Raw genomic sequence first — 27759 nt, 5'->3', positions numbered from 1 at the left:
GCGCGTCCCGCGGACGGGCAGCACTGCCCATCACTCCCAGCCCGACCACCCACAGCTCTGCGCGTCAGCGGCGCCACCCGCGCCTCTTTTAAAGCGTCTGGCCACGCCCATCTGCTCCCGACCGCCTATCGCGGCCCTGCCCGTCTCCCTTCTGGCCCAATCCTGTCATCTCCTTTCAATCCAGTCCCGCCCCCCGCCGTCTCTGCTCCGCTCCCGCTCAGTCCCCGCCCATCGTTCCAATCCAGCCCCGCCTCCCCGTGCCTCCGCCCCATCCCATCCCATCCCATCCCATCCCATCCCATCCCATCCCATCCCATCCCATCCCATCCCATCCCATCCCATCCCATCCCAGTTTGCCCTTTCAAGCCGGCTGTGCCTGATCCGGAGCCGCTTCTTCCACCCGGCCCCGCGCTACCCCATATCCGCTCCGCCCTTTCAATCCGGCCTCGCCCCAGCCCCTCTCCACTCCGCCCAATCGCGGCCCTACAGCGGGAAGGCCCGGCCGGAGCCCGCCACGAAGCCATCTACCCCCGCACGGGGCTGCCCCCGCCGGTCCCTGTGCCGGCGCAGACCCCGCCTCCGCGACCCGGAACCGCTCCCGGGCGGGCGGGGGGAGCTGCGGCCTCTTCGTCCGTCCCCGTTGCCCGCGGCGGGGCCGTGCCCGTGAGGCGGCGGGGGGCCGGCCCGGAGGGGACGCTGGGCTCCCCCGAGGGGTTCCGCGCCGGGGAAGGGACCGGGGCGCCCGCTGTGGCGTGGGGAGGCGGCCCCATCGCCCCGCCCCATCGCCCCTTTCGGCTCCGCCCGCCGCGGTCCTGCTGTTGTCCCGGTTCCGGGCTCCGACTCGTCTCGGCCCTTCCCCTGCTCGGCCCTGGGTCCCCCCCCCCCGGCCTCTCTCCGCCCCGCTGTGACCGGCCCGCCCGGTCCCGCCTCGAGAAACCCCGGGGCGGCGGAGTCTCCGTGCCCCCCGCAATCCCCGCCCTCGCTCGGGGAGGGGTCCTGGCCCCCGGGTAGCGGGGTCCCGGGCCGGGCGGAAGCGGCCGGGCGCCGGAAAGGAACGGGAGAAGAAGCGGGCTCCGCGCAGGCCCGAATCCCGGTCCCGCCGCTGCCTCGCATGGAGCGGCCGTGCCGCGACCTGGAGGAGCCCGGCCCCGCGGGGCCCCGATACCCCGATCCCACGTCCTGTGGCTGTATCGACAGAGCTGCCACAACCGCCTCTGTTGTCCTGCATGTGGCAGCGGGTGCCACAGGAGCAGCACCGCAGGGCTGGCCAGGAGGGTGACATGCCAGGGTACCCTGAAAACTGCAGCCAGACCCATCAGCGGAGGGTGAGCACGGGGCAGCGGGGAGAGAGGCACCGGGGAGGGGGCTGGCAGTGCCCTCCACGTACGTTGGCAGCCAGGTACGAGGCTGCGATGGCTCGGTGTGAGTGCGAGGAGTGCCACAACCGGGTACGAGCAGCAAAACGGGACTGACAGGGAACTGTGTCGGGGACGGTCCTTCACCCCATCCCCCAGCTCCCCCCAGCGGCCTGAGCTGAGAGGGACGGACTCGCACCCTGACATGAAGTGATGCGGGACAGTAAGAAGGGATGAGCTTGCACCCCGACGCCTCTGTCCCAGCTGCACCCCGATGCCTCTGTCCCAGCTGCACCCCGACGCCTCTGTCCCAGCTGCACCCTCCGCCGAGACCCTGTGCCCCCACAGCCCTCCCGCACCCCGTGCCCCGCACCGGAGGGAAGGGAGACAGGGCTGTAGCTCACAGCACTGGGAGCAATCAAGGTTACTTGAGAGTTATTAATTGCAGCCCAATAATTGTGTGCAGCAGCAGGAAGAACAACAGGACCGTGAGGTAACGAGCAGCGTGTTTCCCACTCGGTTAAAGTGATCGCGGCATCACTTTATTAGATGTTTTGCTGCGCTGACTGATCAGTGACCATTCCAAAGGCTGGAACCAGCCTGCCCTGAGCCCGCAGCCTAACGGGGGCTCGGACCCTGAGGTGGCCCCCCCACCCCGACATCCTCTCACCTCCCTCCCCAGCATCCCTTCTGCGCCCCCCGCAGCGTCTCTCTGCCCCCGCAAGCCCCCTGCCCGCCCCTCCCTCGCCCCAGAGCTGATGGGTGACGTCCCGCTCGCCCGCGGCGGGGCTCGCGACAGGGTGCCGTTAACGCGCAACGGCCCCGCCCTACCGGTCTCGCTCACGATTGGTCAGAAGCACCGGAGGGGCTTTGCTGCCATTGGCTGGCGGCGATCTTGGGGCGGGTCCGGCCGCAAAAGCGGCGGTTGCCTGGGACTCGCGTCGCGTCTGGCGGCAGATTCGCATCGTCCGAGAGCGGCGGAGGGAGCGGAGCGGAGCTGGCGGCTGCCATGAAGCTGAGGTGTGGGCGGGCGGCGGGACAGGGCTGGGGCTGCGGGACGGGGGCTGCGGGGCCGGGCCGCGGCTGCGGAGTGACGGGCCCGGGAGACCGGCTGCGGGGCCGGGACGCGGGTGCGGAGCCGGAGTGGCGGGGCCGGGAAGGGGCTGCGGGACGACCTGCCCGGTGCGGGGACTGCGGGGCGGGAGCGGTGGGGGCCGAGACCGGGGCTGCGGGGTGACCGCGTCGGGACACCGGCACTGGCGCGGGGCCGGGAGCGGGGGGGGCCGGGCCGCGGGGTGACAGTGTCGGGACGCGGGCTGCCGGGACCGGGCGGCCCCGGCCCGGCGGCTGCTGACGTCCTTCGGGCCCCGGTGCCCTCAGAGAGGTGGTGGCGGCCGAGGTCGCGTCGTGCCTGAACGGCGCCATAGCAGCGCTGTGCGACATCTGGGAGGAGATCGGGATCCCCGAGCAGCTGTGCCTGGAGCGCACCAGCGCCGTCAAGAAGCACATCAAGGTGAGGGCCCGGCGCGGCCCGGGAGGCGGCCCGCGGCTGCATGGGGGGCCGGGGCCGGTCTAGCGGGAACCCCGGAGGTCCTTGGCCGGACAGGGCGCACCCAGGGGCATCACTGGGTGCCTGCTCCTTGGCCTTCCATGGGCACCGGCCTGGCTGCTCCTCTGGCCCCGGTGCCGTGGGTGATCCCTGTGTTCCCCTCTCACCCTCCATCCCCCTCCTCCCACCACAGGCCCTCCTGGACATGATGGTGGCAGAGGAGGAGAGCATGAAGCAGCGTCTCCTGAAGAGCATTGCCTTGCACAGGAAGGAGCTGGACACCCTCTGCAAGGAGCTCCAGCTGGACCCCTTTGAGGTAACAGATCGCTTCTCATCCCCAGGATCCCACTGGTAACAGCCTCTGGCCAGGTGCCTTGGCTGTGGAGAGGCCAGAGCCTGCTCAGAACCTCCTTTTGGGACACCCGGTAGAGCCGGTGGCCCTGTGGTTGCTCTGGGCTGGGCACTGGGAGGTGGCTGAGGAGGCTGGGTGCCTTACCGCTGCGTTTCCACCATCCTGGGCAGCACCCCATGCAGCACCAGGGCTCCTGTCCCAGGTCTGTGTTTGTGGAGTAGGGTCAGTGAGACCTGCGGAGAGGAGAGCTGATTTCTGGGCTCTTCCAGGCAGAGGAAGAAACAACTGCTCTGCAGAAGGAGAAGAACTTGCGCACCCGCGTGGAAGTGCTGCGGAAGCAGAAGGAGGACAGGAAGCAGGAGCTGAAAACCCTGCAAGAGCAGGACCGGGACTTGTGTGACATCCTCTGCGAGACCCCCTTCTGCATCGACAGCAACGCCGTGCCCAGCCTGGAGGACCTGGATCGCTACAGGCACCACTTGGCCTCCCTGACGGCTGAGAAGGTGAGCGGAGGGGTGAGGGGCTCAGGGATAGCGGTGGGCAAGGGTCTCGCCGGTGTGTAACCCTGCTCGTCCCCTCCAGGAGCAAAGGCAAGAGGAGTTTGTCAGCACCAAGAGGCAGATCATCCTCCTCATGGAGGAGCTGGACCACGCTCCAGACACCACCTTTGAGCAGGACGTGGTGTGTGAGGATGAGGAAGTCTTCTGCATGTCCAAGGAGAACATCGCTGCCCTCCACTGCCTGCTGCAGCAGGTAAGCCAGCACGCCAGGGCAGTGCCATGAATTACTGGCTGCAGAGACCGTTGGTGCAGCCCGGCAGCTGCTGGCATCACGATGTGACAGGCAGCCGCCTGGTTCCCAGCAAGCCCGGGTGTCCAAAGGCCCTTCCAGGAGCTGTGCAAGGCGGTCTGGGGGGATGAGTGGGTGGATTTGGTGGGTTCAGTGGAGCAGGCACCCTGCTCGTGCCCTGCGTGGCCTGGCCACGCTGACGCTGTGCTCCCCCCTTGCAGCTGGAAGCCCGTCGGTCCCTGAACGAGGCCGTGTGTGCAGAGCTGCGCTCCAGGATCGCTGCACTCTGGGAAAGGCTGCAGATTCCTGAGGAGGAGAGAGCCTCTTCTGCAGTGCACGTGGCTGGGTGCAGAGCCAAAACCAGGAAAGCTGTAAGGCCCCTCCTGTGCCCCTGGAGAAGGAGGGATGGGGGGCAGCAGCTCTGGGTTCTGCACCCGTCTTCGCTCAGCCAGAGCGGAGGGGCTGGGAGCTGATGCTGGCAGCTGCCACATTGTGGGAAGCGGAAGATAAGTCCTCTTCCCATTCTCTCCCTCTCATGCTGCCTTCTCTGTGCTCTGTCCTGCAGCTGCAGCTGGAAGTGGACCATCTGGAGGAGCTGCAGCTGCAGAACATCAAATCTGTGATTGAGGCGATCCGGGCAGAGCTGGCCAACTACTGGGACAAGTGCTTCTACAGTCAGGAGCAGAGGGAAGGCTTCAGCCCCTATTACTGTGGTGGGTGCTGGCTCACGGGCTGCCTATGGCTCGCAGGTGTTGAGGAGGGGGTCCCAGTTACCTTCTGAACGTGATGCTGTGTCCCCTCCAGAGGACTATACTGAGACCCTGCTTGAGCTCCATGAGGCTGAGGTGGGGAAGATGAAGAGCTGCTATGAACGGCACGAAGACCTGTTCAGGGCCGTCCAGGAATGGGAGAAGAACTGGCAGCTGTTCCTGGAGCTGGAGGTACTGTCTGGGCAGGCATGTGCTGTGCCGGGCTCCATCGGGGTCACGGAGCCGCCTCTGCTGCCCCCCATCCCAGCCTCCTGTTGGGAAGGAGGGGGGTATCACTGCGGGGATGGTGAGGGGGTGGGGTGCCGCATTCAAAGCACTGGTGTGGTTTGCAGTGGGGCTGGGCAGCAGGGATGGCTCCCTCCAGGGTCTCAGTCCTGGGGCTCTGGGGGTCTCTCCTGATTTCCCTTCTGCATTAGAGGAAAGCGTCTGACCCCAGTCGCTTCACCAACCGCGGTGGGAACCTTCTGAAGGAGGAGAAGCAGCGAGTGAAGCTGCAGAAGACTCTTTCCAAGGTAGGGAAGCAGCACTGCTCCTTCAGGGTTGGGTGTGTGTGGGGCTGAGGGGGAGCAGGGCAGTACCCCCACTCCTCGTGTCCTCCCCAGCTGCAGAAGGAGCTGGAGAGCAGCGTCCAGGCCTGGGAGCAGGAGCACGAAGGGGCTTTCATGGTGAATGGGCAGCAGCTCATGGAGTATGTGGGGGAGCAGTGGCAGCGGTACCACCTGGAGAAGGAGAAGGAGAAACAGGAGCGGGTGAGTGTGAATCTGAGCCACTCCCGGGGCTCTGTCCCCTGGCTCCGCAGGGCAGCAGCTCTGGAGCCGTCCCCTCTTCCCCGACAACCTGCACCTGGAGCCCTTTTCCTGGCTGCAGCCTGGCTCTGCGTACCCCCAAACCTTTGCTGGGGCTGGGTGCTGCTCCTCTGCCCTGGTTTCAGCACTGATCTCTCACAGCACCTGAAGAAGGTCCGGCAGATGGAGGTGGAGATGCTGTACGGGAGCTCCCCCCGCACGCCCAGCAAGCGGCGGGTGCTCGGCCCACACACGCCCAGCAAAGTAAGGAAGATAAAATGTCTGCACGTGGGTGTGCCGGGGCCATGTGGGGCTGCCGTGGGGCAGGGGCCCTGCCCTGCCTTGCCTTGTGCCGCGCTCAGCCCCAAGGGGAGGTGTGGGGAGGATTTGGGGCTGCAGCAGCATACTGGAAGCAGGGACAGGGCCCAGGCCGCCGGCACCTCTGCGCTCCCTGAGCCTGTTCCCTGCCGTGGAGGCGGAAGAGGCTGCAGCTGCCAGCTCATCCCCGTGTGACACCTGCTCTGGTTTCCCCTCAGCTCAACAGCACCTCCCCCTTCAGCACCACCCACAACAGCACTGTTCTCTCTGTTTTTGGGGGAACCATCTGCCACTCGCCGATGTCTCACCTGCTGCCTTCCGGAGGGAAGGTGAGTGAGGAGCTCTGCCGGGCTGGGGTGGAGGGGGGCGAGGTCCGGGCCGTGCTCCTGTGTGGCTGCAGCCTGCCTTGTGGCACTGACACGAGCCTGGTGGGGAATTAGGGGGCCTGTGTGGGGAGGAGGAGGAGCAGGAGGGTCACAGCAGTGTTCAGATCTTTCTCCAGCCCAGATCTGTAGTGTACTCTGTTCCTCTGCTGTACCCGCAGCTCAGGTGGGCTGTGGTGTGGGGCTGGGGTCTTTGCTGAGCCCCGGGCAGCAGAGCTTGGCCCCATAGAGCGAGGGCAGCAGGGCCAGTGCAGCTCTCCTGGCTCTAGGCCATTCTTGTGTCTCCTCTAACCCCTGCTTCCCCCACCCTTTGGCCAGGCTCGCACCCCCAGCCACACGGCAGCGAAGCCCTCCCGTCCCACACCCACGGAGCAGAACAAGGAGAACGTGCCCCAGGTGAACAGAACCCCCCTGAGTGGTGGGTGCACCCCCACAGCCCCTGCCCAGCGCATCCACAGCACCAATTCTGTTGCCAGCACCTCTTCTGAGTTTGCAGTAATTCACCTCTTCTCAACCCGTGCCCCCTTGCTGGGCAGTGCAGGGGTTGTGCCCCCCTCCCCATGCACCCCCGGGGTGCAGCTCTGCACTCCCCACATCCCCCAGCAGAGGGGCTGCTCCTGCCAGTGCCCGCGGCACCGAACGGGTAGGCTCAGGTCCCACACCGTGACAGCCCCCTGAGCCCCGACACGCAGCCCCCAGCCCCGTGCAGGGGCAAAGCCGTACACGGCCAGGACCCCCCGTACAGCCCCGCTCCTGAGGTGGGTCTGCGCCCACTGCTTGGGCAAAGCCTCAGCTCTGCACCCCCAGTCCCAGTCGCTTGTTGCCATGTGTTGTGGGATTGAAGCCCCCCTGGGGAGCTGGCAGCAGCATTGCTCTGTCACCATCCTCACCCAGCCCTGGGAGGAGGGGAGGGAGGCTCTCCAGACCCCCCGAGGGGAAGCCTCGTCCCCCTACCCATGCAGACACGTGCTGCTTGCTGGCCCCCCCTCAGCCTGCAAAGGGACCCTGGCCCCCTTCTCCTTTCCCTGGGGTGAGCGGTGGCTGGGGAGCTCTGCTGTGGGATGGGCCTGGCTCACTCAGGCTGCTGGAGGTCCATCCCCCTCCCTCTGCCCTTCCCCTCTGGCACCCTAAAGCATCCCTTGTGGGGGGCGGTGCCCTGCCCCACAGCCTTCGGGCAGGGGGCTGAGGTTTGCCCAGCACGGGCATGGCTCTCTGTCCTGCCACCTCCCCTCACCCAGGGCAGCGCTGTGGCTTCCCACGGATCCCACAGTGCTTCCCAGGCTCTGCTGCAGGAGGAAGGGATGCAGCCCCCAGCCAGAGCTCTTGGGGCAACAGGTTCCCCTGCCTCTGAGGGCTCCTGGTTCTCTCAGCTACTCCTGCCATTGCTTTCCTGTCCTGTCCTGGGGTGGGAGCCCAACCAGCAGCGCAGGAGCTGCCTGGCCTGGAGCTCCCTCACCCCATGTCCTTCTGCTTCCTTCCACAGTGTGAACTTACAAAGGCTTCTGGGTGTAAGAGCAGCTCCCGCATCCTGAACTCCTCCACCACGGCCCCGACCCTCCGCTGAGGCTCTGCCTGCCCGGCCCTGTACCCCTCCACCTGCTGTTATTTATTCTGTGGGTTTGTCCCCTCTCTACCTCTCTACCTGTATATCTGTACGTATGTTGTTTATGAAAACATTAAATGGCTGTTGTACATAGCCCCTGCTGTGTATCTGTCTGTGTTGGGGGGTGTCGGGCAGGGTCTGAGGGGAAGCTGGGCCCCTTCTCAGGTTTGACCATCCCACAGTGCTGGGCAGGGCCTGGGCCTGGGCCGGGCCGTGTCCATGTTGCGCAGGCCGCAGCCATGGCCACTGTCCTGCCATGGCCAGGGGACCCACTGCCTGAGGCAGCCAAGGAAGGAGCCGCAGGGAGCAGGCCCCAGCCCTGCCTCACACCCCCCCCAGCAAGGGGACATGCCACGGAGCTCCCTGCTTTTTGCCTCACACCGTGCTGGAGATGGGACCCTCTAGAAGGCAGCCAGTTCCCAGTAAAAAGCCTGTTCTGGGTGAACGATACTCCATTCCTGGGCAGACGGGTGTGAAGAGTGGCCATGGTGTTTGAAGGTTAAGCCTTCCTTTGCCCCAGGGAACCAGGGACCTTTTTTTTTGGTATTATGTAATCCCTGATCTTAACCAGTCCTGGAAGGCAGTGCCCAGAAGGCAGTGCCGAGGAAAAGCCATCCCCAGATGTTTTTTGCATACCGAGTCCTCCTTGAGCTTTCTAAGCCCAGGGTACCATGTCTTGTTTACAGCAGTTGGCAAAGCAAAGTGGAGCTTGGCCCCTGGGGAGGGGCTTGGGCCATTAATTCTCTGTATTGCCCTGGCTGAAGTCCAGCTCTGTCTTTCAAAAGCCAAATTTTGAAGCCTGGCCCCGAGTGGTCCCTGTTCCCTTCTCAGCTGTCGGTTTCAGAAATGCCTATTGGGTCATTTTTTTTCAGCTGGTCCTGTGCTTTCTGGAAACACATACACTGTTGGTCATTGCTGAGAGCTTATATGTTTTGTTGCTGTTTGCAAAGATGATCACCTATAAAATGAAGTATGTGAAATAGGGAGTGCTAAGGCAGGAGGCTCCTCATGCTGTAATGGCCTTGTAAGCAGGTTTTTCTCTGCTGAATTTGTAGGGTGTTGAACTGGTTGAATTGGGACTTTTTTTTTTCTTTTTTGGTGACCATTAATTATAGCTTATCCCCCATTTACAAGTTTGAGAGTAGGCCTTGTCTGGATGTTAGCTTAGTGGCATTAAAGCAGGGTGTGTTCAAAAAATACCTTCTGAAAAGCAGCCTGAAGTCTCCAGTTCTGTGCAGCATAAGGCCTGACGTGACTTATGGTGCCAATCCTTTATACTCTTGGCAGGTAGAAATGCTTCCTGATTGTTTCTGTGACAGAAATGCTTATTTTACAGAATTAGCTGTTTTTGTTTTCTGGTTTTATTCTGTCAGTTCCCAGCAAAAAGCCTGTTTTGGGTGAATGATACTCCATTCCTGGACAGACAGACGTGAAGAGAGGCCATGGTGTTCCCACTCACCCAGAGCAGCTGGACACAAAGCTCAGAGCAGCCCAGGCTCTGGCCCAAGGCCAGGGGATGGGCACAGCCAAAACGGGGCTTGAAGCTGTGCTGGGGACACCAGGCCGTGTGTGGCACTTTCTGTGGCTTGTCACGGTGCCTTTGTGTGTGCAACAGTTTGTGTGTGTGGCGCTTTAGGAAGACGTCTGTTAAAACAGTTCTAAATGGGCGGTCACAGCATAGCAGTAGGTTCTGGAAGCTGAGGTGATACTTGAAGGGTCTCTGGTGGGCTTGCAGCAGGTCTGGTGGGTTTACAGCAGGTTCCATTATTACTGGACTGGGATTTCCATGGTGAGGGAATGTTTGATCACCTGGCAGACAGTTGGCCAGACTGTGCCAGGGAAGCGTGCACAGCGCCCAAGAGTGGCTGAACTGAGTGGCTGGCTGGCTCACCGCTGGCTGGTTGCTGCTCCCAAATTGGATCTAGTGTGCCCCTTTTGTGCTCTGCAGCTTGTCTGTGCTCCCAGAGGTGGTGTTGTGTCCCTGGTTTGGGTTCCTATAGGGGCCTGGACCTGGTACTGCTTGCTAAGGCAGCAGAGAGCCGCTTTGACGTGTCTGTTGGCAAGTTGAAGTGGCTCATGGAGAAGCCCCAAAGGCCAGTCAGTGCTGCCAGAAGCCCACGGTGAGTGCAGGGAGCACTGGGGATGGTGGGTGCTGGGGTGGAAAGCCCAATTAATAACTTGATACTTGATATGGATTGCTGGTGGAATGTGAATCAGAATACAATACTCCTATTTTACCAATTACAAAGCCCGATGGAACATATTGAATAGTACAAGACCTCAGGGCAATAAATAATAAATAATATTGTGAAAAGATTTGCACCCTGTGGTGGCCAATCCCTATACGCTATTGACTAAATTGAGAAATAATCAAGTATGGTTTATAGTGCTAGACTTAAAAGATGCTTTCTTCTGCCTGCCATTGGCCAAAGAAAGTAAAAAATTATTTGCATTTGAATGGGAGAGTCCCACCTCTGGAAGAAAAACCCAGCTTACTGGGACAGTGTTACCCCAAGGGTTTAAAAACAGTCCTAGGGTTTTTGGAAATCAGCTACCATGAGAATTTGGAACATGGGAGCCTCCTTCTAAAAATGGAACTCTTTTGCAGTATGGATATGATTTGCTGGGAGCAACTGAAACAGAAATGGAATGTATTGAGTGGACTGTAAACTCACTGGATTTTCTTGGCCTAAGTGGGTATCGGGTCTCTGGACAGAAAGCTCAGATGGTACAGCAACAGGTTCCCTACCTGGGATATGCAATTTCTGGAGGACAATGGGAGTTCGATCCGAAGAGAAAAGAAGCATCTGTAAGACCTCTCTTCCTCAGATGGGAAGAGAACTTAGAACTGTTTTGGGAATGACGGGCTGGTGTCGGTTGTGGATTTACAATTATGGATTAATAGCCAAGCCTCTTCATGAACTCTTGATGGTTAATTCTGTCCTGCTGCTGTGGACAAAAGAGGCCCAGAACGCTTTTAATACATTAAAAAAGGAACTCATGAGAGTTCCAACCTTCACGCTGCCGGACGTGACTAAACCCTTCTTGCTCTTCTCACATGAGAAACAAGGAGTAGCCCTGGGAGTCCTGGCTCAGCATTTAGGACCTTATAAAAGAGCGGTGGCATACTTCTCTAAACAGCTGGATGAAGTGAGCGAGGGATGGCCAGGCTGCTTACGAGCAGGAGCTGCTGTGATTCTTAACATTGAAGAAGCCCGGACATTCACTTTAGGCCAGAAGAGAACAGTAACGGTCTCTCATACTGTGCCTGCTGTTCTGGAACAAAAGGGAAGTAATTGGCTTTCCCCATCCAGATTTCTGAAATATCAAGCTATTCTTGTGGAGTCTGATGACACTGTGATTAAAGTAACTAATGCTGTGATTCCAGCTTCTTTTCTCAGTGAAACTCCAGCTGAACCACAGCTGCTCGGAGACTATGGAAGCTGAGTCTTCTGGCAGACTTGAGTTGAAGGAAGAACCTTTAGAAGATGCCCAAGATTCCTGGTTCGCAGCCGGCAGTAGTTTCATCCGACAAGGTATCCCTAAGGCTGGGTATGCAGTGACCACTCCTGACCAGGTACTAGAATCAAATCCTTTACCTATTGGAACTCACCGATGTCTCACCTGCTGCCTTCCGGAGGGAAGGTGAGTGAGGAGCTCTGCCGGGCTGGGGTGCAGGGGGGCGAGGTCCGGGCCGTGCTCCTGTGTGTCTGCAGCCTGCCTTGTGGCACTGACACGAGCCTGGTGGGGAATTGGGGGACTGTGTGGGGAGGAGGAGGAGCAGGAGGGTCACAGCAGTGTTCAGATCTTTCTCCAGCCCAGATCTGTAGTGTACTCTGTTCCTCTGCTGCACCCACAGCTCAGGTGGGCTGTGGTGTGGGGCTGGGGTCTTTGCTGAGCCCTGGGCAGCAGAGCTTGGTTGGGGTGGGGGAACACAAGTAGTATTTTCCTCTATCCCTACTGGTGAGATGAAGGATTTGGAGCAGGCTAGGAGAACACAGGCTTTGAACAAGCGGCTGAAAGGCTGGTACTGCCAGAGGAACTTTGGGTTCTTCAATCATGGGATCAAAGGCAACTTCCTCCCACCCACACCCGGGCAGCATCGAACCTCCCCAGGGAGGCTGTGTGGGAGGTTCCCTGGCTAAAGGGAAGGCCTGAGCCCCAGGCTCAGAGGGGCTGCTTGTGGGCTTCCTGGGGAGGTTTCAGGCCAGCTATGTCTTTCAGTCCTGGCTCCTTGGGTTTGGGAGCTCTTGCTGGACGTTTGGCATGTTTTGAATTGAAGGCTGCAAATTTATGATGAAAGTCTGCAAAGAAAGGGGGGGTGGGGAGGGGGCAGTAGAAGTGTTGAGATCTGGGGAAGAAAAGCAGCTTGTGAGGAACTGCTGGAACCCCACTGCCCCTTCCCTGCCCCTCCCCATGCCATGTTGGGGGGGGAAGAAGGGAGTAAAATCGTGATGAGGTTTAAGTCTGCTAAGATGGGAGGGGTGGGGGGAAGGTGCTTTAAGACCTGGCTGCTTCTCATTACCTGACTCTGGTTCACTGGGGGTGTAGTTGTAGTAGTAATAAATCACTGTTCTTTCTTTTATTCTGTGTTGAGTCTGTTTTGCCCGTTGCACTAATTGGAGAGTGATCCCTCTTGTTCTTATGTCAAGTCCTAAGTCTCCCAACATAGATTTTCTCCCCTTTTTGGCTGAATAGGGGAGTGAGCAAGCAGCTCTAGCCAGGGCCAAGCCACCACAACCGCATTGCAGGGGTTGGCAGGGACCTTCAGAGATCAAGTCCAACCCCCCTGCCAAAGCAGGATCCCTGGGACAGGTCACACAGGTCAGCATCCTGATGGGTCTTGAGTATCTCCAGAGAAGGAGACTCCACACCCCCTGGGCAGCCTGTCCCAGGGCTCCCTCATCCTCACTGTGAAGTCCTTCTGCATAATGTTGTGGAACTTCCTACACTCCTAGAAGATGCCATGGCCCCTTGTCCTGTCTCCACAGACAAGTCAACCTGGTAGTGGCATTTCTTTACTCAGTGATTCCCCAAGCAGTGAACCCCCTCATTTACAGCATGAGGAGTCAGGAGCTCAGGGATGCTGTGTGGAAACTGATGACTTGACGTTTCTAAGCAGCAACAAACTGCTCATCATCTGCGTCTCGCTGGCCATGTAACTCACATTAGGACCAGTCTGTATTTAGTAGGTTTTTGAGTAGTTGGTTTTTTTTTTTTTATTCCTAGTGTGTCTAAGCCATAATAACATGGTGCACGTTCATCCCATGAAATGTCTCCTGGTCTTGTGTGACCCAGACACGGTGTAATGATGAGCTGTGCTCTCTATGAACCACGTTTGAACAGACCAGCAAAACTCCACACACTGGTATGAGAACGTTTTCTATTAAGAACTTGCCAAACCAAATTGTAACAGTGCAAAATAAGATTTATTTACAGAAATAAGTGTCAAGGCATCCAGGGCATTGCTAGTAGTCAAGCTGCTGAGCCAGTCCTCTTTCTACCAAAGCTCTGTTCACTGACAGCATCTAAAGGGAGGGAAAAGAAGTAGAAAGGTGAACAAGCCACTGGGAAGAACCATCAGCCAGTTGCTAATCAACAGTCTGCATCATCATCATCATCAACTCTAACAGTGTTGAAGAAACAGGCATGTGGCCAGACGCACCTCATCTCCCATCAAGTTCCAGAGCTCTACCAGTGGCAGACCTGATACGCTGTCATAATTTGTGACCTGGAAAAGACAGAGTGACATCAGCGTGCAGACAGACACCAGTCCTGGTTGTGAGTGTGAGGGATTCTCAGCAGTGCCCTGCCCTGAGCCACAGAGTTGGCATGGCCAACGTCAGCCAGTGCGCTGCCCATGCTGCACAAGGAAGGTCTCAGCACCAAGGTTTTGCCACAAGAGCCCTGCCCAGCAGCCGGGCGTCCAAGCTGGGCCTTTGTTCTGGCCTGGGGCACACACAGGATGCTGGGGGAGAGGGGACAACAGCAGCACTCAAAGCAGCAGCAAGGCTTTCCCAGACAGCTCCCACTGACCTGTGCCATCAGGACTCTGCCTCTGGTCATCTCCAGCATGGCGGCGTCCGCTTGGAATGAGAAGTGATCCTCATCTGTGGAGAGAGCAGAGCGGGAGACAGCAGGTGAGATGGTGCCAGGCTTTACAGGCCAGGAGGGACTATGCAACCAGCCTTGCCTGACCTCTGACAGCAGCCCAGCCAGAGAACCCTCCCCTGCCACCGCTGGAGGCATTTGCTGGACCCAGCCTATCAAGCTGGAGGTCACACAAGTATCATCCCTGCTGTGCTGCTGAAGGGAAAGGACCGAGCGCTTTCTAAAGCCACCTGCATGTGAACACCAGTGGCTGATGAATTAGGAGGCTTGAAAGACAGAAGAGCAGACTTCTGCAGTACCTTTGAGCTGCCATTGCTGTTTTGACTCTGACTAGTAGGAAAATCTCAGGCGTTTGTCTAGCAGATTAAAAGCTAAGTTTGCCTTGGTAACTCCTGCGGGACAGAAGGTGGCAGAGTAGCTCCAGCTACTTCACCTATACCCTGCCAGTCCTGCCAACCTACTCTTCAGTAAAGTCATTCCTTCTCTCCTCCCACACAGGAGAAAGCCTGGCCCTTCCCCATCTCTCCCCTGGAGCCTGAAAGGTTGTGCCACGCTCGCACATTTAGAAGAAAATACATTTTTCAAGCCTTCAGTCCTTTTAGAGGCTGCGCTCGCAAGGGGAGGGAGAAGGCTGAGACAGAACCAAGGCTGGTACACAGCTGGCACCCAGGAAACCTGCCAGAGCACCACCAGGGTACATCTCGAGAGCTCCGTTACCTGCCAGCGGGACCACGTTATCCAGTAAAACTTCCGCTGCTTGGAAAGGCAGCGATAAGAAGTCAGACCTGAAAGAAAAGGGAATAAACCCAAAGAAGTTGGATTGAAGTTACTCCTGTGTTGTTGAAGGCTACAGCAATGAATCAATTGCTTTAGCAGGAATTCAGTTTAGAAGTATTGACACTCCAAAAGCCCAGACCACGCTGCCAGCAATCCAAGCGGCAGCAGCAGAGGAGCTACAGACCTGATCTTTCTGAGCTGGTGGATCTTCACTATGTCATAGCCTCCGTAGTCCACGTAGCGGAGCTCCACTTCACCCGTCTCTTCAAAGCGCCAATTAACTTGAGCCCGTAACCACGCCCCATCCAGAGCCGGAGCCGCGCAGATCGTACCAACTGCAAAGCAGAAGAGCTCGGGGTGAGCGGATGCCCAGAAACGAGCGGATCAGCCGCGCTGCGCAGCGACCTCCTGAGAACCAACAGCATCCCTTCTGCTGCTCCCATCTCCCTCCCACACCCCTGCCCCTCCATCAGACCCGCCTGCAGCTGCGACGCAGCAGAGCTGCCTTGGACTCTCAAGTCTGTGTGCCACTGCCGTGCTCAGGGGCATCAGGCTTCTGCAAGACCCTACAAGTTCCTCAAGCAAACAGCGTGTGAGCAGTTGAGTTACTTGCCTTCTACCAGAGCTGGCAGGGTGGGAATATCCGGCTGAGAGTAGCAGGCATTCATCTGCTGCTCTAGTCTATGCAGCTCATAGAAAGTGGGGTGTGTATGCTGCTGTAAAAACACGTGGCCAGCATCGACTTGGTTTGTCACGACCACTTCTACGGGAACTCCCTCTGGGAGGTACAGCTGTCACGTGGAAGAAAGAAACTCTTGTTAGTGTTCACTGCAACACAAGCTTCATTCACAGCCACTCCGTGTTCTGCCAGCGTGGTCTGAGGATGAGAGAGAGCCATGGGTGCAAAAGTCCTGCCACTCCAGTATTTGACTTCCAAAGTCTGCTCTGGATCAGGAGCATAAAGCTACTCCATGCTGCTCTCAAGGACATCAGACTTGGGGCAAGGCCCACCTTCCAACAGCAAGATCAGTCTGCCCCGTTACAGTGACACAAGCCAGGCAAGAGCGAGCTACACAAAACCAGCCTGGCTGTGAGGGCTGCTGTGAGCCAGCCACCTGCATCGAGCGTACTGCGACACCAGCGCAGCCAGAAAGCTGGGACTTACCCAGCAAGTCTCCGGGAGAACACGAGTCGGTGGTGCTGGTGCTGGTGGAGGTGGAACGTAGGCGGTGGTGAGTTGCAGACTTCTGAACTTCTGGTCGATCAGGCCCAGTGCTTTTTCTACTTGCTGAGAGAAGCCTGGAAGACAAACGTCCCGTAGAAAGTCTGTAGCACAACCATGCTGAGGACACCCCCCACCCCGTGAAGAAACAGAGCTGCCAAAAGTGGCCTGCACTACTTCAACAGCTTCAGGTTCCACAGACCGGCCGTGCAGGTGGCTATCAGACCAACGTGAGACACTCAAGACCTCCAGGCCCCACTTGCAACTGCTTTAGCTTCCAGGATGAACCCAGTTCACTGACAGGTATCCTTCACCCACAATTAATGTAACATCCTTCACAGGCAAGACTTACATTTATGGATACCTGCTGTTTAATTCCTTGCCCATCTCATTCAGGCCCCTGAGCTACATATTAGACCACACACACAGATGTTTTGCTTACCTTCAATGTGACAGACTTGAGTGTCAAGCAAATGAGGTGGTGAGAAGACACAGATTTTGGCCCCAGTTACTTGCTTTAAGAAGTTAATGAATTTTCCTCGTTTGCCAATCAAGCGGCCACCTAAAGCCTTTGTGAAAGAGAGGAAAGCAGCAGTCAAGAGGAGGAATGGAGGTCAAACCATACTCCTTGCTGGGGTTTATTTCACCCACGTGCCCAGGTCCTGTAGCGCAGGGCCAGGCAGGATAAGTAAAGGTGATGCTGGACCAGTGCAGAGCTGGTCTGGGATAAGTCAAGGTAGATACAGGCCAGTAAATACCGCTCATTTTCATAGACACATATTCACACCTTGGAGAAGGACACAAAGGGCCAACGGGACAAAACCAGGCCTGGTAAAGGTCACTGTCATCACCAAGGTTACTGTCAAGTCACATCCTCTCCCACCACTTTGTTCTTTAACCATAGTACATGCACTTTTCATTCCAGTATGAAATGGCAAGTTTTAGCATTTTTTAAAGCAGCTCATTAGATTAGGGAGTAGACACATTCACAGGAGAGTAAAGCAGGCCCTGAGAACCCTTAGAGCACAGACTGCCTGGCCAGCTGGGCCAGGGGACGCAGAGGTGTCTCTGCAAGCCCTGTCCCTTCTACTCTTCCGCTGGCACCTGTCACTGCTTACTCTCAGAGATCAGATCCAAGAGCAGAAGCATTGGCCCCCAGTCAGCATGGCTAATCCTACACAAAGTAACATTAGCTACATAGAAAGAAGGCATGAACAGAGGCCTAAAGACTGACAGCCTCTGTCTCAGCACAAAAGAAGGCTGGCTATAAAGACGGAGACACAGCAGCTCCACGGACTAGCTGAGCACTCAGTCTGTGAGGAAGGCTTTAGGCAGGCAGTCAAAACATAACCCTCCTACATAGTGCAAAGAAAAAACTCAATCAGCTTATCGCCAGTGCTTCATAACTGTGTACCCTCAAAGCCTTCTGCATGCTTTCAAAGTGTTGGACTAACGGACAGGGATGGAAGATAACAGGGAACAACGAACCAGACAACCAGCGTTACACTGGGCGCAGCCCTGAGACGCCTCTTGCTTACAGCTGGGACTGGCTCTTCACCCCTGTTGAGTCTAATGCTACACGAAATGCTTCAGTCCTTGTTATTTGCTGTTGATCTCCCTGGGATGGCACTGAGCCAGCACCAGCCTGGAAGAACCAGGAGATGGGTACGGAGCGCAGGGCAGGATGTGCGAGCAGGCCAGCGGCTGCTTACCTTCGGGATCTCTATTTGCGAGCTAACCAAGTCGGGCATGGTGGAGATTACTTCAGGCTTTGAGCTCTGGCCTGTCACCATCTTCTGCATGGCACAGCTACTGCCCACAAAATCCATGGGTTTGGCTGCCTCTCTCGCCTCAGCACTTGGTGCTGGGGCTTCCTCCTGCTGCTCTTCAGCAGCTGTTTCTTCTTCTTCCCGACTAGAGATGGCATTCTTTTTCCTTTGGGAATATAGCCACCAGCAGCCAACAAGTGCCAGCACCCCAGGTATGGCACACAGCAGGATTTTGTGGAAGTGCCCAGCCATTTTTGCACAGCCTCAGCGATTATAGCTAGGAGGAGAAACAAGAAAGCACCTTACAATCATCACTGGGAAAGTAACACAAAGGCTGAAGTTTCATAAATGCCTGAAGGTGTTTCTATGAGCACCAACAGGGTTGTTTTCCAGCCCCTCCTTAAATTCATGTCCCTACCACAGAGCACACAACAAGTTCCTACCTAAGACTGGGGATATCTGGACATTTCGTACCAATGGACTTCTGGATTTCACCTTCACCTTTATACTTGAAACACTTTCACCAGGCAGAGTCAAGGAAGACTAGAAAGGCCTGGGGGCTCCAGTGGAAAACAAGTTTGCTTTTCCTCCTTTTTCTGAACAGGCTGGGAAATCTCACATCTCTCAACTCCTGGCTACACGGCTGGTACTAAGGCCAGGGGTTTGGCTTTGATGACAAGGGGATGTTCTTTGGTGACTCCAGCCTGTTGGAGAGGGACAGGATCCACCCGTCTAGAAGGGGCCCTCAGGAATCCCAGACCCAGGAGGCAGGATAAAGTCTGGAGAAAGGGAAGACGGAGTAAATACCAGCTTACCATCTCTACCATCACCTGGCTGAGCCATCAAAGAGAAGACTTAAGAAATGAAGAAGAAAAGGAAATTCCTCCCAGGCTGCCCAGGGAGGTTGGGGAGTCTCCTTCTCTGGAGGGATTCAAAACCTACCTGGACACTGTTGCTTGTGACCTGTTCGAGGTGATCTCCCCCGACGAGACAGGAGGTGATCTCCCCCGACGAGGCTGGAGGTGATCTCCCCAGACGAGACTGGAGGTGATCTCCCCCGACGAGGCTGGAGGTGATCTCTCCAGATGAGACTGGAGGTGATCTCCCCAGACGAGACTGGAGGTGATCTCCCCCGACGAGACTGGAGGTGATCTCTCCAGATGAGACTGGAGGTGATCTCCCTCGATGAGGCTGGAGGTGATCTCCCCAGACGAGGCTGGAGGTGATCTCCCCAGACGAGGCTGGAGGTGATCTCTCCAGATGAGACTGGAGGTGATCTCCCCTGACGAGACAGGAGGTGATCTCCCCCGACGAGGCTGGAGGTGATCTCCCCAGACGTGGCAGGAGGTGATCTCCCCAGATGAGACTGGAGGTGATCTCCCCTGACGAGACAGGAGGTGATCTCCCCAGATGAGACAGGAGGTGATCTCCCCAGACGAGGCTGGAGGTGATCTCTCCAGACGAGGCTGGAGGTGATCTCTCCAGATGAGACTGGAGGTGATCTCCCCAGACGAGGCAGGAGGTGATCTCTCCAGACGAGGCAGGAGGTGAGCTCCCCAGATGAGACTGGAGGTGAGCTCCCCCGACGACTCAGGCCATGCCCCTCTGACAGAGATGTCACTGTTTGGTCACAAGAGGTCCCTGACAACCGTTGCTGCTCTAGACCTTTATTGGGTGTTTGCTTAGCAACAGTTGGTTGGCTTGAGACAGGGGGGCAGCAGGTGGAACGCACGTCTTGCAGATGGGGACAAAGCCAGGAGATTCAAGATCCTGTCAAACTCCAGAGTTTTATTGGTCCATCTGCAGCAGATACAGGACTAATTTTTTTTTCTTAATTACTATTTTTGAAGAGAATAGGCATAGCAGTAAATTCCTAGTAATAAAAGAAGTGAGAATGAGTAAAACCTGAAGTATCTCTGTTCATCATACTCACAGGCCCCATGCTCTTTAAACAAGGTCACACAAACCTGGATGTGCACCCATATTTCTCCGATTTCTACAGCCCCTTCATGGCCTCTGCTGGACTGCCCCGTCACCCCACCCAGCACAGCTCCTCTCCCCTTTCTATCTTTAGCCTTACCAAATGCTGGGATGTCTGCCCTGATACTCCCAGGAGATTTGAAGGGAGTGCTGTAACTACTTTCCAGACCGGGAGGGAATCCATTCTTGAAGCTTTCAGTTGTCTCTGCCATGCCATGTGTTTATTTGGGCATTTCTGGCTGTGTCATGTTTTTCCAGTAGATCAGTCATGGTGGGGGAAAGCTTATCAAAGGGCTGACCTCATCAAAACATGCTCTGGCCACAACGAGTGTTGGGTGTTCAGCGACATCCAGGCAGAAGGGAGTTCTTCTGATGGGCGTTCAAAGCGTGTGTGTGGTGGGGGGATCCCCATGTGGAGCCCTGGTACTTTTCTGTCCTGCCTGTCGCAGGTTCTGCTCTTAAAGCTGTGAAGCTGTGAAGACCCCCTGAGGGGAAGCCTTGTCCCCCTACCCACGCAGACATGTGCTGCTTGCTGGCCCCCTCTCAGCCTGCAAAGGGACCCTGGCCCCCTTCTCCTTTCCCTGGAGTGAGCGGTGGCTGGGGAGCTCTGCTGTGGGATGGGCCTGGCTCACTCAGGCTGCTGGAGGTCCATCCCCCTCCCTCTGCCCTTCCCCTCTGGCACCCTAAAGCATCCCTTGTGGGGGGCGGTGCCCTGCCCCACAGCCTCGGGGCAGGGGGCTGAGGTTTGCCCAGCACGGGCATGGCTCTCTGTCCTCCCACTTCCCCTCACCCAGGGCAGTGCTGTGGCTTCCCACAGATCCCACGGTGCTTCCCAGGCTCTGCTGCAGGAGGAAGGGATGCAGCCCCCAGCCAGAGCTCTTGGGGCAACAGGTTCCCCTGCCTCTGAGGGCTCCTGGTTCTCTCAGCTACTCCTGCCATTGCTTTCCTGTCCTGTCCTGGGGTGGGAGCCCAACCAGCAGCGCAGGAGCTGCCTGGCCTGGAGCTCCCTCATCCCATGTCCTGCTGCTTCCTTCCACAGTGTGAACTTACAAAGGCTTCTGGGTGTAAGAGCAGCTCCCGCATCCTGAACTCCTCCAGCACGGCCCCGACTCTCCACTGAGGCTCTGCCTGCCCGGCCCTGTACCCCTCCCCCTGCTGTTATTTATTCTGTGGGTTTGTCCCCTCTCTACCTCTATATCTGTACATATACAGATATTTATGAAAATATTAAATGGCTGTTGTACATAGCCCCTGCTGTGTATCTGTCTGTGTTGGGGGGTGTCGGGCAGGGTCTGAGGGGAAGCTGGGCCCCTTCTCAGGTTTGACCATCCCACAGTGCTGGGCAGGGCCTGGGCCTGGGCCGGGCCGTGTCCATGTTGCGCAGGCCGCAGCCATGGCCACTGTCCTGCCGTGGCCAGGGGACCCACTGCCTGAGGCAGCCAAGGAAGGAGCCGCAGGGAGCAGGCCCCAGCCCTGCCTCACACCCACCCCAGCAAGGGGACATGCCACAGAGCTCCCTGCTTTTTGCCTCACACCGTGCTGGAGATGGGACCATCTAGAAAGCAGCCAGTTCCCAGTAAAAAGCCTGTTCTGGGTGAACGATACTCCATTCCTGGGCAGACGGGTGTGAAGAGTGGCCATGGTGTTTGAAGGTTAAGCCTTCCTTTGCCCCAGGGAACCAGGGACCTTTTTTTTTGGTATTATGTAATCCCTGATCTTAACCAGTCCTGGAAGGCAGTGCCCAGAAGGCAGTGCCGAGGAAGAGCCATTCCCAGATGTTTTTTGCATACCGAGTCCTCCTTGAGCTTTCTAAGCCCAGGGTACCATGTCTTGTTTACAGCAGTTGGCAAAGCAAAGTGGAGCTTGGCCCCTGGGGAGGGGTTTGGGCCATTAATTCTCTGTATTGCCCTGGCTGAAGTCCAGCTCTGTCTTTCAAAAGCCAAATTTTGAAGCCTGGCCCCGAGTGCTCCCTGTTCCCTTCTCAGCTGTTGGTTTCAGAAATGCCTATTGGGTCATTTTTTTTCAGCTGGTCCTGTACTTTCTGGAAACACATACACTGTTGGTCATTGCTGAGAGCTTAGAATATGTTTTGTTGCTGTTTGCAAAGATGATCACCTATAAAATGAAGTATGTGAAATAGGGAGTGCTAAGGCAGGAGGCTCCTCATGCTGTAATGGCCTTGTAAGCAGGTTTTTCTCTGCTGAATTTGCAGGGTGTTGAACTGGTTGAATTGGGACTTTTTTTTTTTTTCTTTTTTGGTGACCATTAATTATAGCTTATCCCCCATTTACAAGTTTGAGAGTAGGCCTTGTCTGGATGTTAGCTTAGTGGCATTAAAGCAGGGTGTGTTCGAAAATACCTTCTGAAAAGCGGCCTTAAGTCTCCAGTTCTGTGCAGCATAAGGCCTGACGTGACTTATGGTGCCAATCCTTTATACTCTTGGCAGGTAGAAATGCTTCCTGATTGTTTCTGTGACAGAAATGCTTATTTTACAGAATTAGCTGTTTTTGTTTTCTGGTTTTATTCTGTCAGTTCCCAGCAAAAAGCCTGTTTTGGGTGAATGATACTCCATTCCTGGACAGACAGACGTGAAGAGAGGCCATGGTGTTCCCCCTCACCCAGAGCAGCTGGACACAAAGCTCAGAGCAGCCCAGGCTCTGGCCCGAGGCCAGGGGATGGGCACAGCCAAAACGGGGCTTGAAGCTGTGCTGGGGACACCAGGCTGTGTGTGGCACTTTCTGTGGCTTGTCACGGTGCCTTTGTGTGTGCAACAGTTTGTGTGTGTGGCGCTTTAGGAAGATGTCTGTTAAAACAGTTCTAAATGGGCGGTCACAGCATAGCAGTAGGTTCTGGAAGCTGAGGTGATACTTGAGGGGTCTCTGGTGGGCTTGCAGCAGGTCTGGTGGGTTTACAGCAGGTTCCATTATTACTGGACTGGGATTTCCATGGTGAGGATCACCTGGCAGACAGTTGGCCAGACTCTGCCAGACATGGTGCACGTTCATCCCATGAAATATCTCGGGGTCTTGTGTGACCCAGACACGGTGTAATGATGAGCTGTGCTCTCTATGAACCACGTTTGAACAGACCAGCAAAACTCCACACACTGGTATGAGAACGTTTTCTATTAAGAACTTGCCAAACCAAATTGTAACAGTGCAAAATAAGATTTATTTACAGAAATATGTGTGAAGGCATCCAGGGCATTGCTAGTAGTCAAGCTGCTGAGCCAGTCCTCTTTCTACCAAAGCTCTGTTCACTGACAGCATCTAAAGGGAGGGAAAAGAAGTAGAAAGGTGAACAAGCCACTGGGAAGAACTATCAGCCAGTTGCTAATCAACAGTCTGCATCATCATCATCATCAACTCTAACAGCGTTGAAGAAACAGGCATGTGGCCAGACGCACCTCATCTCCCATCAAGTTCCAGAGCTCTACCAGTGGCAGACCTGATACGCTGTCATAATTTGTGACCTGGAAAAGACAGAGTGACATCAGTGTGCAGACAGACACCAGTCCTGGTTGTGAGTGTGAGGGATTCTCAGCAGTGCCCTGCCCTGAGCCACAGAGTTGGCACGGCCAACGTCAGCCACTGCACTGCCCGTGCTGCACAAGGAAGGTCTCAGCACCAAGGTTTTTCCACAAGAGCCCTGCCCAGCAGCCAGGCGTCCAAGCTGGGCCTTTGTTCTGGCCTGGGGCATACACAGGATGCTGGGGGAGAGGGGACAACAGCAGCACTCAAAGCAGCAGCAAGGCTTTCCCAGACAGCTCCCACTGACCTGTGCCATCAGGACTCTGCCTCTGGTCATCTCCAGCATGGCGGCGTCCGCTTGGAATGAGAAGTGATCCTCATCTGTGGAGAGAGCAGAGCGGGAGACAGCAGGTGAGATGGTGCCAGGCTTTAGAGGCCAGGAGGGACTATGCAACCAGCCCTGCCTGACCTCTGACAGCAGCCCAGCCAGAGAACCCTCCCCTGCCACCGCTGGAGGCATTTGCTGGACCCAGCCTATCAAGCTGGAGGTCACACAAGTATTATCCCTGCTGTGCTGCTGAAGGGAAAGGACCGAGCGCTTTCTAAAGCCACCTGCATGTGAACACCAGTGGCTGATGAATTAGGAGGCTTGAAAGACAGAAGAGCAGACTTCTGCAGTACCTTTGAGCTGCCATTGCTGTTTTGACTCTGACTAGTAGGAAAATCTCAGGCGTTTGTCTAGCAGATTAAAAGCTAAGTTTGCCTTGGTAACTCCTGCGGGACAGAAGGTGGCAGAGTAGCTCCAGCTACTTCACCTATACCCTGCCAGTCCTGCCAACCTACTCTTCAGTAAAGTCATTCCTTCTCTCCTCCCACACAGGAGAAAGCCTGGCCCTTCCCCATCTCTCCCCTGGAGCCTGAAAGGTTGTGCCACGCTCGCACATTTAGAAGAAAATACATTTTTCAAGCCTTCAGTCCTTTTAGAGGCTGCGCTCGCAAGGGGAGGGAGAAGGCTGAGACAGAACCAAGGCTGGTACACAGCTGGCACCCAGGAAACCTGCCAGAGCACCACCAGGGTACATCTCGAGAGCTCCGTTACCTGCCAGCGGGACCACGTTATCCAGTAAAACTTCCGCTGCTTGGAAAGGCAGCGATAAGAAGTCAGACCTGAAAGAAAAGGGAATAAACCCAAAGAAGTTGGATTGAAGTTACTCCTGTGTTGTTGAAGGCTACAGCAATGAATCAATTGCTTTAGCAGGAATTCAGTTTAGAAGTATTGACACTCCAAAAGCCCAGACCACGCTGCCAGCAATCCAAGCGGCAGCAGCAGAGGAGCTACAGACCTGATCTTTCTGAGCTGGTGGATCTTCACTATGTCATAGCCTCCGTAGTCCACGTAGCGGAGCTCCACTTCACCCGTCTCTTCAAAGCGCCAATTAACTTGAGCCCGTAACCACGCCCCATCCAGAGCCGGAGCCGCGCAGATCGTACCAACTGCAAAGCAGAAGAGCTCGGGGTGAGCGGATGCCCAGAAACGAGCGGATCAGCCGCGCTGCGCAGCGACCTCCTGAGAACCAACAGCATCCCCTCTGCTGCTCCCATCTCCCTCCCACACCCCTGCCCCTCCATCAGACCCGCCTGCAGCTGCGACGCAGCAGAGCTGCCTTGGACTCTCAAGTCTGTGTGCCACTGCCGTGCTCAGGGGCATCAGGCTTCTGCAAGACCCTACAGGTTCCTCAAGCAAACAGCGTGTGAGCAGTTGAGTTACTTGCCTTCTACCAGAGCTGGCAGGGTGGGAATATCCGGCTGAGAGTAGCAGGCATTCATCTGCTGCTCTAGTCTATGCAGCTCATAGAAAGTGGGGTGTGTATGCTGCTGTAAAAACACGTGGCCAGCATCGACTTGGTTTGTCACGACCACTTCTACGGGAACTCCCTCTGGGAGGTACAGCTGTCACGTGGAAGAAAGAAACTCTTGTTAGTGTTCACTGCAACACAAGCTTCATTCACAGCCACTCCGTGTTCTGCCAGCGTGGTCTGAGGATGAGAGAGAGCCATGGGTGCAAAAGTCCTGCCACTCCAGTATTTGACTTCCAAAGTCTGCTCTGGATCAGGAGCATAAAGCTCCTCCGTGCTGCTCTCAAGGACATCAGACTTGGGGCAAGGCCCACCTTCCAACAGCAAGATCAGTCTGCCCCGTTACAGTGACACAAGCCAGCCAAGAGCGAGCTACACAAAACCAGCCTGGCTGTGAGGGCTGCTGTGAACCAGCCACCTGCATCGAGCGTACTGCGACATCAGCGCAGCCAGAAAGCTGGGACTTACCCAGCAAGTCTCCGGGAGAACACGAGTCGGTGGTGCTGGTGCTGGTGGAGGTGGAACGTAGGCGGTGGTGAGGTGCAGACTTCTGAACTTCTGGTCGATCAGGCCCAGTGCTTTTTCTACTTGCTGAGAGAAGCCTGGAAGACAAATGTCCCGTAGAAAGTCTGTAGCACAACTATGCTGAGGACACCCCCCACCCCGTGAAGAAACAGAGCTGCCAAAAGTGGCCTGCACTACTTCAACAGCTTCAGGTTCCATAGACCGGCCGTGCAGGTGGCTATCAGACCAACGTGAGACACTCAAGACCTCCAGGCCCCACTTGCAACTGCTTTAGCTTCCAGGATGAACCCAGTTCACTGACAGGTATCCTTCACCCACAATTAATGTAACATCCTTCACAGGCAAGACTTACATTTATGGATACCTGCTGTTTAATTCCTTGCCCATCTCATTCAGGCCCCCGAGCTACATATTAGACCACACACACAGATGTTTTGCTTACCTTCAATGTGACAGACTTGAGTGTCAAGCAAATGAGGTGGTGAGAAGACACAGATTTTGGCCCCAGTTACTTGCTTTAAGAAGTTAATGAATTTTCCTCGTTTGCCAATCAAGCGGCCACCTAAAGCCTTTGTGAAAGAGAGGAAAGCAGCAGTCAAGAGGAGGAATGGAGGTCAAACCATACTCCTTGCTGGGGTTTATTTCACCCACGTGCCCAGGTCCTGTAGCGCAGGGCCAGGCAGGATAAGTAAAGGTGATGCTGGACCAGTGCAGAGCTGGTCTGGGATAAGTCAAGGTAGATACAGGCCAGTAAATACCGCTCATTTTCATAGACACATATTCACACCTTGGAGAAGGACACAAAGGGCCAACGGGACAAAACCAGGCCTGGTAAAGGTCACTGTCATCACCAAGGTTACTGTCAAGTCACATCCTCTCCCACCGCTTTGTTCTTTAACCATAGTACATGCACTTTTCATTCCAGTATGAAATGGCAAGTTTTAGCATTTTTTAAAGCAGCTCATTAGATTAGGGAGTAGACACATTCACAGGAGAGTAAAGCAGGCCCTGAGAACCCTTAGAGCACAGACTGCCTGGCCAGCTGGGCCAGGGGACGCAGAGGTGTCTCTGCAAGCCCTGTCCCTTCTACTCTTCCGCTGGCACCTGTCACTGCTTACTCTCAGAGATCAGATCCAAGAGCAGAAGCATTGGCCCCCAGTCAGCATGGCTAATCCTACACAAAGTAACATTAGCTACATAGCAAGAAGGCATGAACAGAGGCCTAAAGACTGACAGCCTCTGTCTCAGCACAAAAGAAGGCTGGCTATAAAGACGGAGACACAGCAGCTCCACGGACTAGCTGAGCACTCAGTCTGTGAGGAAGGCTTTAGGCAGGCAGTCAAAACATAACCCTCCTACATAGTGCAAAGAAAAAACTCAATCAGCTTATCGCCAGTGCTTCATAACTGTGTACCCTCAAAGCCTTCTGTGTGCTTTCAAAGTGTTGGACTAACGGACAGGGATGGAAGATAACAGGGAACAACGAACCAGACAACCAGCGCTACACTGGGCGCAGCCCTGAGACGCCTCTTGCTTACAGCTGGGACTGGCTCTTCACCCCTGTTGAGTCTAATGCTACACAAAATGCTTCAGTCCTTGTTATTTGCTGTTGATCTCCCTGGGATGGCACTGAGCCAGCACCAGCCTGGAAGAACCAGGAGATGGGTACGGAGCGCAGGGCAGGATGTGCGAGCAGGCCAGCGGCTGCTTACCTTCGGGATCTCTATTTGCGAGCTAACCAAGTCGGGCATGGTGGAGATTACTTCAGGCTTTGAGCTCTGGCCTGTCACCATCTTCTGCATGGCACAGCTACTGCCCACAAAATCCATGGGTTTGGCTGCCTCTCTCGCCTCAGCACTTGGTGCTGGGGCTTCCTCCTGCTGCTCTTCAGCAGCTGTTTCTTCTTCTTCCCGACTAGAGATGGCATTCTTTTTCCTTTGGGAATATAGCCACCAGCAGCCAACAAGTGCCAGCACCCCAGGTATGGCACACAGCAGGATTTTGTGGAAGTGCCCAGCCATTTTTGCACAGCCTCAGCGATTATAGCTAGGAGGAGAAACAAGAAAGCACCTTACAATCATCACTGGGAAAGTAACACAAAGGCTGAAGTTTCATAAATGCCTGAAGGTGTTTCTATGAGCACCA

At 56.1% G+C, this 27759-nt stretch overlaps 1 protein-coding gene across 1 annotated transcript; it reads left to right on the top strand.

The window, feature by feature from the left end:
* Window positions 1–1111: 1111 nt before the first annotated feature.
* LOC311194721 (protein regulator of cytokinesis 1-like) lies at window positions 1112–7955 on the top strand (the record flags this gene model as incomplete). Its single annotated transcript, XM_084267920.1, has 16 exons — window positions 1112–1238; window positions 2061–2204; window positions 2275–2485; window positions 2736–2868; window positions 3098–3220; window positions 3526–3759; window positions 3839–4009; window positions 4267–4416; window positions 4611–4758; window positions 4850–4986; window positions 5232–5327; window positions 5418–5564; window positions 5763–5864; window positions 6137–6247; window positions 6620–6697; window positions 7785–7955. 16 exons carry the CDS (start codon window positions 1112–1114, stop codon window positions 7863–7865), a joined length of 2193 nt encoding a protein of 730 aa, XP_084124046.1. The 3' UTR covers window positions 7866–7955.
* Window positions 7956–27759: the final 19804 nt, after the last annotated feature.

Source organism: Gallinula chloropus, assembly GCF_964237585.1.
Source record: "Gallinula chloropus genome assembly, chromosome: 9".
NCBI lineage: Eukaryota > Metazoa > Chordata > Aves > Gruiformes > Rallidae > Gallinula > Gallinula chloropus.
The sequence above is the reverse complement of the archived record's forward strand: the minus strand, read 5'-3'. Positions and strand labels throughout refer to the sequence as shown.